This window comes from Theileria orientalis, chromosome 1 (assembly GCF_000740895.1).
Source record: "Theileria orientalis strain Shintoku DNA, chromosome 1, complete genome".
Taxonomy (NCBI): Eukaryota; Apicomplexa; class Aconoidasida; order Piroplasmida; family Theileriidae; genus Theileria; species Theileria orientalis.
The window spans coordinates 2,067,453-2,077,604 of NC_025260.1; the positions used below are offsets into that span (position 1 = coordinate 2,067,453).

General features: G+C 48.6%; 3 protein-coding genes across 3 annotated transcripts; 1 reads left to right on the forward strand and 2 right to left on the reverse strand.

Moving 5' to 3' along the window:
• Positions 1-190: 190 nt before the first annotated feature.
• Positions 191-2,002, forward strand: TOT_010000863 (conserved hypothetical protein; the record flags this gene model as incomplete). Its single annotated transcript, XM_009691413.1, has 2 exons — positions 191-1,893; positions 1,951-2,002. 2 exons carry the CDS (start codon positions 191-193, stop codon positions 2,000-2,002), a joined length of 1,755 nt encoding a protein of 584 aa, XP_009689708.1.
• Positions 2,003-2,060: 58 nt separating this feature from the next.
• Positions 2,061-5,936, reverse strand: TOT_010000864 (uncharacterized protein; the record flags this gene model as incomplete). The annotated part of the gene is made up of 2 exons (XM_009691414.1): positions 2,061-5,344; positions 5,567-5,936. The coding sequence occupies 2 exons, from the start codon at positions 5,934-5,936 to the stop codon at positions 2,061-2,063; spliced, it is 3,654 nt and encodes a 1,217-aa protein (XP_009689709.1).
• Positions 5,937-6,256: 320 nt separating this feature from the next.
• TOT_010000865 (uncharacterized protein) lies at positions 6,257-10,061 on the reverse strand (the record flags this gene model as incomplete). Its single annotated transcript, XM_009691415.1, has 6 exons — positions 6,257-6,276; positions 6,361-7,072; positions 7,274-7,372; positions 7,405-7,658; positions 7,713-7,989; positions 8,205-10,061. 6 exons carry the CDS (start codon positions 10,059-10,061, stop codon positions 6,257-6,259), a joined length of 3,219 nt encoding a protein of 1,072 aa, XP_009689710.1.
• Between the last annotated feature and the right edge of the window lie 91 nt (positions 10,062-10,152).

Sequence of the window (10,152 nt, forward strand, 5' to 3'; positions counted from 1 at the left end):
CTTACAATAATTACTCAAAAACATACCATTTAATCAACAACACTCTTTCTACGCATTCACATTCATACTATATTATTTATAAAAACAACATCATTGATATTTAAGGTTGTTTTAATTTGCTCAAATTAGAGTAACACCTCAAGCATGATTATATGTGTTCATACGTAATTTAATAAAGTTGCTTAATAAAATGGTAGATGGTTCCAGGGTTGACCGACAACCCTCGGGTGAAAAAAATACCAACACAAAATTAGAAAAGGTATCTGATAATAAAATGAGGATTAAGGCAATAAATGACAAGGCACAGCCATTAGAGCTCCAGTCAGCCACGTCAAAACGCGGCACTAAAAGTAGGAAGAGAAGGAAGGGGAAGGGTAAAAAAGCCAGAAAAGCAGTAGAACAGAGCGTGTCATTTACCGTTTCTGAGCTGCTTGAGAATTCTCAGCCACCTAAAGAGGATAACTCTCAAAGTGAGGACGTGATCACTTCACCCGACTCTGGAACTGAATTCAGCTCAGATGAATCGTCAGATTCCAACAACGAGGTGGAGACTCTGGCGATCAGCGAAACCACCAACTTCGAGCTGAACGAGATCTACGAGGCGATTGACAGCATTAACAAGCTGTGTCTGGAGCCCATCAAGATGGAGATAAGGAAGGACTACATTGAGACCAAGGCCAGGGGGGCTGCGGCCGAAGGCAGCAATGAGCACAGGTACTCCGCGGACATCAACATCGTGCTGTCGAGCAGAAAGGACACTGCCGCCGACACCGTCTACATGTCCATAGGCAAGGAGCCTTCGGGCGACGAGTTCGCCCTGAGGGTCGAGAACGTCACCGACTCCTCGGAGCCTATCACTCCGAAGGACTCTTTCTCGTGCTGCAACCTGTTCAACTTCCGGAGAATCGACTCCGACGTCACCAGGGACTCGGTCCGATCATTGGACAACATCACGACGCCTTCCAAAACTTCAGACGACAAGGCCGACTCCTCAGCCGCCCCGGGCATGTGCGAACTCAATCTGTCTCTTCAAAGCCCCAATGGCAGTGTCAACGTCAACTCGAATGCTTTCAAGAACACCCTCTTCGAGTGCGTCTATTGCCCCTGCGGAGACGACCAGAACATAGACGATGTCTGTGGATCTCACTCTGACATAAGCTGCTTCGACGAACTGAGCATCAAAAGCATGTCAAGCGTGACAAGGAGACAAAGTAACACAAGCTTCAAGACTGATAGAAGCTTCAAGAGCATCATGACAGATAAAAGCGTCACAAGCATCAAGAGCGTCAAGAGCGATCGAAGCAACAGAAGTGTCAGGAGCATCAAGAGCTTTAAAAGCGATAGCAGTAGACAAAGCATTAAAAGCGTAAACAGCGTTAAAAGCATCACGAGCATCAAGAGTAATAGGAGTGACAAGAGCATTAACAGCAGACAAAGCGTCACCAGCCTAAAAAGCGTCAAAAGTGATAATAGTGCAAAACAACCAGGCTCTGTTGCTGCTGAATCCGCCGAAAACCAAGAATCGAAGGACGCGGCTCTCCAGCAGGACCAGACTCCCTACTGCGGCAGGACTCTTTTCTACAGCTTCCACGGGCAGGGCAACAGAGCGTTCTCCCGCAGCGACTCCAACTTGACTCTTCCCTATCCCATCAAGGATCCCAGGTCCATGAACCCCCTCAATTTAGGCTTCGACTCAGTCGCCTCGCTTCACAAGTCCATGAACGCGCCCAGCGAAGTCATAATAAAGGCTCCGGTGACCATCGGCGGCTCAGTCTGCTTCAGGAGCAGGGTCGACAAGTGCGTTTTATCAGAGGACAAGTTCATCACCGACAGCGTGTTCCAGATAAACTGGCTCAACACGAGGAAGACTCGCAGGAAGAGGTCGCTTCTGCAGTGTTAAACTAACATTTAACCACGTTTATACTTCTAGCTACTACACTTACCCGTTAGTGAACTCACAAACTCGCAGGCGATACTGACACTCTCGTTGATTAACGCGTAAATGTATTTATGACAATCTATATTAGTCGGTCGATCTCGCTTTACGTACGAACCTAAGTCTACTTTGGCACTAGCCTCTTGAGGCACATGATCCACGGCTTGTTCTGGTTGTTCCACAGCTTCGAGATGATGTTGCCCAGTATCACGTTCGAGTTGAAGTGGTCCCCGTTGGACACTGCTCTGCAGAGCGTCGCCAGCAGCGCGTTCGCCTCGGCCGAGAGCAGGCCCTGGTTCAGCGAGCTGATGAGCTCGTTAACGTTCCTCCTGTTGTCCTGGTCCATCTTGCTCTCGCCCAGGTTCGATACCAGGCCGTGTAGCGTGGTCACGACCATGTCCAGGTCGCTCTTGCCCATCTTTTCGCCCTTGGGCTGCGCCTGCGTCGACTCGATGATCAGCTTGTTTGACTGCTGCGTGCTCACTGTGGTCGAGGAGAGCTGCTGCGTCGGCGTCGGGTTTGGCCAGGGTATCGGCATGCCCGGGTTCAGTGCTCCCGCCACTGCTCCCGGCGCGCTGCTCACTCCTCCGTACCCGGGGGCGCCTTGCTGCTGCGCTGCCGCGTTCTGCTGGTAGCCCTGCTGCGCCGTTCCGTAGGACGTGTTACTGCTCGAGTGCGTCAGCGTGTATGGCGTAAAGTTTGCGCTCGCCGTCGCGTTAGAGTACTGCGTGGCGTTACTCGTCGCGTAGCTCGTCGGGAAGCTGCTCGGCACTGCCGTGGTCGCCGTGTGCGTGCTCGGGACGCTCGACTGCGTCGATTGAAGTGCTGTGAGCGGCACCGTCCTCGTCGGCGCGCTCGTCATCTGCTGCGTCACTCCGACTGCGGGCCCTACGTTGAGTCCTGCGTGCTGATACGTCATCGGCGTCGTCACGGATGGCGCCACGGGGCTGTATGAGGTTGGTGCCCCCTGGTACCCTGTCCTTGCGTTCGCCCCGTACGCCTGCGGTTGCGTTACTGCTGCGTACACTGGCGTTCCTGCTGGCTGGTGTACTGGCGTCGTCTGGTGGTGCGCTGCTGAGGATCCTGGCGGCGTGTAGTGGTGCGACACTGCTGGCTCCGCGTGGTATGGTACATGCTCACTTGTTGACGGGTGGTATGTCAGCTTCGGAGATGAGTGCTCCTCTCCGCCCTGTGACTGCAATATTTGATTTTCTATCTTCGACTTGAGCTGCGTCATAACTTCCGAGTTCGAGGCTCCCGTCACGTTAAGCGTTTTTAGCGCCTTTTCCAGGTCCCCTGCGTCCACGAATATTTCCGCCAGCTCCATGAGCACTGCGTCGAAGTTTTCGTAGATCTCTCCCGAGTCCGAGCCGTATTCTGGTGTGCTCGTTGAGAATGAGAGCACTGAGAGCTTCAGGAGCATTTCCAGCCTCTCCTCCAGCGTCGCTGCTGCGCTCCTGGCCGACCCCAGGACGCTGAAGCCGCTTCTTTCCGACCTCGCAGTCGCCTCCGCCGCTGCGCACAGCCTCCAGGCCTCCACGACCTCTCTGTAGTCTCCTGAGACGATGAAGCATATCGACGCCTCGTGGTGCATCTCGTTTTCCTGCAGCCTTCTTCCGAACCTGTGCGCCAGGTCCTTGAAGTAGGCCGTGTCCTGGGCGTATGTGTAGAGCACGCACAGCGTCTCCTTCCAGTCGCGCAGGCTGCTGTACTCCAGGACTCCCTCCACGTCGTTGTGCATCACCATGAAGAGCAGGTTCAGGAAGGGGTCCTTTCTCGTCTTCACCACCTTGCTCATCATCTCCATGAACACGTTTTCTCCTCCCAGGTATCCCAGCAGCAGGCACTCCACCACCTTGTTCAGCTTCAGGCACCTCAGCGCCGCCTCGTAGTGGTCCGCCTTCACCAGGCTTCTCCTCAGCGGCATGTCTGGACACCAGTTCAGCTTCGTGTTCTCATCATCCCTCTCTTCGTCGCTCATTCTCTCAGGCTCAAACTCATCGCACATGTTATCAGGTTTTTCTCCTCTCTTCGGTTCTGGACTTGCGTTAAGGTCCAGTTCATTTGTTTTCTGCGTCAACGAGTTAAAGAAGTCCTCTGCTTCCCTGTCGTCCTGCGTCGTGTGATCTGTCGCTGCGCTGCTCCTGTTTGTGAAGAAGTTGCTCGTCTCAGTCCTGTTGTCCTCCTCCGTGTCCAGGCCCACCAGCTGCGCGTTCGTCACTCCTGCTGCGTCGTCGCTTTGTTCCAGCAGGTCGCTCGCGTCCGACACGCTCCGGTCTCTCTCCGCGTAGCCCAGCACTTCCAGCAGGTCTCTGAACTCTCCCCGGTACTGGCTCTTAAGCACCGACCACGTCAGGCTCTCGTGGGCGCTGCTGCTGGTCGCCGCCTTCGAGTCGCAGAAGTCTGCGAACATTTGCTCGTCGTGCAAGACGCTCATCACTTCCAGCGTGCTGTTCAGAAGCTCCTCCGTCCTGCTGTCGTACTGCGAGGAGAGCGTGTAGTTGTGCACGTCTGTGGGCGTCCACGTGATCACCTGGCCTGCGAAGCCTGCCACCATTCCCGCCTTTTTGCGCGTCCACAGCGGCATGTAGCTGTTTTCCACCTTGCCTGAGAACGCGTGGTGCACGCAGAGCTCTCCGTCGTTCGCCTGCGACAGGAAGATTCCTGGCGCGTTGGGGTGCCACTCCACTCTCGCGTGGTGCGAGAGCGCCTCCGTTTGCAGCGATGACAGCAGGTTAAAGTTTTTTTCCGGCGTCAGGTGCCAGCACTTCGTTGTGTCGTCCTTCGCGCACGTCAGCAGCATGTTCGGGTCGTGCGGGCTGAACTTCAGGTCCGTCAGTCCTCGCGTGTGCGCCTTCACCTCCGTCACCGGCGCCGAGCAGTTTCGTAGGTCCCACAGCTGCAGTGATGGCGCGTTGTCGTCTGCGTAGCCCACCACGAGCTGTGTCGGCTGGTCTGGCACCCAGTCGAGTGCTATTGGGTTAACTCTTCCGCTCGGGTCCCTGAAGGTGCTAGCTGGCTTCCTAACCTTCAGGTCCCATACCACCACGCCGCTTGTGTCTGAGGGAACCAGCGCTGCTCCTGACGTTGCCAGTATGTGCGACAGTCTGTAATTCCAACTCAGGCTCGTCACCAGACCCACCTTCCACTTTCCGTAACTCACGTCCACCACGTTGAAGTTTGCTTCGTCTGTCAGGTCCACCACTGATATCTGCCCATCAAGTCCTGCCACGCCCAGCATGTTCTTTCCGCAGTATCCCAGACACTTCACTGGCACGTTACACACGTTCGACGTAAGTGTCGAGACCAGAGCTTTGCTTTCCAACAAGGCGTCTGCGTCGTAGAACAACACGTCGCCGTAATTAGTTCCTACAGAGAGCAGTGTCTTATCACTATCGTGTGGAGGACCTACAAATTAAACATATAGTAAAATTTATGCAAATAAGCCCGTTTTTATTTACAAACGCTTGACTATGCCCACATAATCGTCAATATAATCAATACATATGAGTATGCAGGCGCACATATTCATATACAAACACACAAGTGCCTATATTTTTTAAATACCTATACAGTCCATACACATAACACTAAAAATAACTATACAATCCTTCTACTTGCAACACTAACCTAGTTTAAGCCACTTCATCGTGGTCATGTGCCCATTCGTGAGATTAAATGGAACTGAGTGAATAAGTGAAAATTCCGCAACTCCATCGTTAGATTTCGTGTTCATATAGTCGTCGAAATTTGCGCCGCTGAACGAGAAGGGAGCGTCAGTCGAGTAGTGGTTAAAGTTTGTGGTATCGTCGTAATTATCCGAATAGGGGTCTGAGGCCCGTTCGAGCCTTTCCGTAATTTTAAAATCGACCAGATTGAGAGATACTGGAGATGCGTCCACCCTTGGAGTCCCATTTCCAGAGGATTCGTTTAGACCCGAGGCCACCAACACGTAACGAGATGTCACATTGGACGGCGAGAACACCCCAAATCCCTTCATTTAAGTTTAGTATGAAACAAAATCTACAATTTCATGTGTAGATGTACTAATACAGCTAAACGGAACAACTAGTTATCCAGTATAATATGAAACAGTTTCACTGCAAAATAATATTTTGTGATTCCATGTATAAATTGTGAGGTGGACTGACTACACATTAGAGATTATGTACTTCAGATTTTATCAGATTCACGGACCGTTGAGAGCCTGGGCGATTTGCGGGTCCAGGCGGCCCATTTCCGCCGTCAAAAGCTGGCTGAGCTCCACGGGCATCCTGCGCGTGACCTCCGCGATGTATCCGACCGCGAGAGAAAGAGCATCTACAAATTTATTTGACACTCTACGTTTTAAGCTTGAAATTCGATACCTAATCCACGTACACCATGCCTAGCCGCTTATATACAACTGAAGTCTCGTAGCTTACTCTGGAACAAGTTTGTGTGCTCCAAACACTTCGAATTCGTTAGTGCCTTGTTTTTCACGTACTCGAACCTGTTTGACGGTGGAATCGCGTGCCCCTCCACCTTTTCAGTCGATATCAGCACGTGCTTAATCCTATAATTGCGCGCAACGTTGCTGACTATCCTCAGCAGGTAGCACATTACGAAGATGCCGTGCCTGTTCTCGTGTATGTTTACGTTGTCCCATCCTAGCTCCAGTGCATCGAATGCATCGAGCCTCCTCTCTACCCGCATAAACGCGTATACTGAGCCCGGGAGTGCCGAAATGATGTAGCAGCAGAGTATTACACACCCTAGCTGCAAAAAGGGGTCACTTCTCAGCACGTTGGCCACGTTCACCAGCGTCAAGAGCACTTCGTTTATCCACACTTCGGGGTTACTTCCGTTTCTGTTCCGGATGTAATCTGCCAAGGTCTGATTCGTGAACATGACCTTGTTTACAACCGGCATGAGCTCCACGACATTCGATAAAAGCTCCTTCTTAAACCTCATTGGCTGAAACGAGGTTGCCTTATCCGACCCCGTGAGCGATGCGAAGTATGATGCCTGCTGATGCGAGTGCGCACACTCCTCCACTGATTTAAAAAACCTATCTATGGCTGCCAAACACTGATTCGTTACACTTGGAGTTAGTCCAAAGGCATAAAACACTCCTACCACCAGAGGAGTACAATCCTAAAAAAACATTCATGTTTGCATCTATGTATTTTTATTTATGTTTTTGCATATACGGATCTGTTTATATACATTCATATTTATGTATTTATATATACTTATATGGTTATATTTGTATAAAAGTGACCAAATTTTAACGAAATGTTATCGTTTTACTCCATTAAATAAATGCCAAGCTGGTACTACCTAACACAAACTTACATTCAGAAGTGCAATCATTTTATACAACTTAACGAGGTCAAAGCAGGTATATGTGCTCTTGAACAGAACTCGTTCTCCAACGTTCTCAATTACATAATCCTGAAGTTACACGTGATTAAACTCCCACTTACGTTGTTGTACTCCATATGGGTCCCTAGCATGAACACATACTCACTCAACAGCTCTATACACAGTTTGTTGTACACTGTGTCCTCCTTCAGGTTTTCTTGGCCATGAACATGGTCCAACAGCGGCCCAAATATATTAAAATACTGATTAAGGTGCTCGTCCAGTTTAAGGGGCGTGGTTCTCAGGAAGCTGAGCCACATTGACAGAAACAACTCACTTATCAGCGAGTACCTACTCAAACTCACAATTCTGAGTCCTAAATGTCAATATTAACCTTATTTTTCATCCTACTTTTTATTTTAAAACATACCTTCCTTTGCGTTAAGCTCCACATTGCTGTCAATTATGTTCAACACGAAAACTACAAAATTCCTGTTAAGCGAGTCTACTCCTGTGTAACAGTTTACCCAGTCCAACTTCGATATGAATTCGTGTATGCTCTTCACTACTGCTTCGCATATTTCCACCGATTTCAACTCATTATACAAGGACACTATTAAATTCAAGTTGTGTCCATCTTCTTCGTACTCTAGGCATATGTTGCAAATCAGCTCTATGTTCCTCGTTCTAATTATTGGAACGTTCACCTGAACACATTATACAACAACTTGTAACAATTTTCTTATAATTACGGCACACATACTCTGTACTACACTCTAGTTTATAACTAAAACACGTTGAGAAGCTAACTTTTATTAATAACAGTACTACTACCAGTATAGATAATTTACTAGTACAACTACTAAAACAAGTATAAAACCATTACTATGCAACAGATAATAGCCAGTAACTAGCGCTATACCTTAACGATCGACGCCAGATGGCTTATCAAGTAGTCTGTCTTCACACTCCTGAATAGCTCTGTCCACATGTTCTCGTCCATCGTGTTCTTGTAGAGGTTGTACAGCGGCACCAGATGCTGCACTTTGTACGACTCCGATTTGTCGGAGCACACGCACTTCAGCAGGAACGTTAAAATTTGCGACTTCGTTTCGTGTGTCAGAAGCGGCTTCTTACACCACTGGTTTACGATCCTGCTTATCCTGAACGCCAATAGCTTCGTGCACTCGTTCTCAGGGATGTCTATCAGCCTCGTGAACACGTCCAGGATCTCGCTGAAGTGCTTATACGAGTGGAACTTGTATAATTCCTTGAAGCACAGCGTGTACAGCTGCAGGTACGTGTCGTAGTTGAAGAAGTCGCTGCCTTCAAACTTGACGAGCGAGTTGAACACATGGTTGAACACTTCGACCAGGTTAATGTTAATCGAGGATATTAGGCAGGGCACCATGTTCCGCGCCGGCGGATCCGTCGGGTACTCCTCCTCGCTCCAGTCCCCTATGCTCTCCAGGTCCAGCTTCAGGTACCTGCTCCTCAACATGTCGAGGAAGGGCACGAACCCTCCCCGGCCACTTAGCACCTTGTAGAAACAGAAGGTCAGCTGCCTCTCCATCATGTCGTCTATCTCACTCTGCTTCGTCAGGTTCTTGCTCGACACTAGACTCTCGTAACTTTCATAGTACGCTACCTTCTTAACGTCTATCGTCTCACTTTTCCTAGGCTGCCTTATCGGGGACAAATCCCCCTGCACCTTCTGTACTGGCTCCACTTGATCGAAGTACGCGTTCGAGTACTTCTCGTTATTCATTGAGTTAGACGTAAATATTACTATCAACAGCTTCACACACTCATTTTCAAGGTCCGTCCTCCCCGGCTGCACCAAGACGTCGAAAACTTCGTTTAGGAACACTGAGAAATCCACGAACACCAGCGTGAACGGCTGCCTTTCAATCACTCGAGCTACTCCCTTTATTATTCTCAGTATGTTCTTTCTCACCAGCCCCGTTTTATCCCAGCTACTTCTGTTAACTTTCGCCAGTATCCTGAATTTGTAGAACAGATTCATCAACACCTCCAACAGATCTCTACTTTTAAAGGCGTTCTTCAGGAAATCTGAGTAGAAATTAAGAGTCAGGGTGTCCAAATAAACACTAGTGCCTAGCTGAACATCGTTAAAGTTAACAAACAACTTCTCCGACGACTCCAACGCCTTCCATTTCCCCAAATATTCTAGTGCCCAAAATTTAGATACGTACGGAAACAGCTGCTCCACTAACTTAGTAGTGATTGCCCTGTCTCGGTACAATCTCATTGATAGCCTTTCTTTGAATATGTGATGAATGAGAAAGACTGCGTTGAACAGCTTAAGATCGTCTGGATGATTTGACAACACACCCAGTGTTTTCAGCATGCCATCGTACAACTCTGGCCAATTACCCGGGAATTCGTGCCTGCAGATCTTTCTAACAAGTATAAAAAAGTCCTTGGACAAACGGATGGCGCCATTGTTGAAGGATGACTCCAACAACTCCAACAGCTTAGCCTTAACATGTTCAAGAACGTTGCGATATTCTATGTTAGTCTGATTAACATTTATTTTACAGAGTGAGTATATTTTACAAATGGAATTCTTTAGAATGATATAGGATAGCTTCGAAAGCTCATTGTTGTTCGAGGTTGCGATGTCCAAAAGGATAATCAGGAAGTTTGAATTTAATTCAAACTCGATAATTTTGCTAGAAGCCTCATTTCTGATTGATTCTACAGGAGAAATTGAGTTTTTCAACAACTCGATAACATAATTGGATTCCTGTGACATATCATTTTATTTAAATTCAAAAATTTAAACATATACATAAAATTTATAAATTGGTTGTATTAATTAAAAATACTATACACACATCTTATTT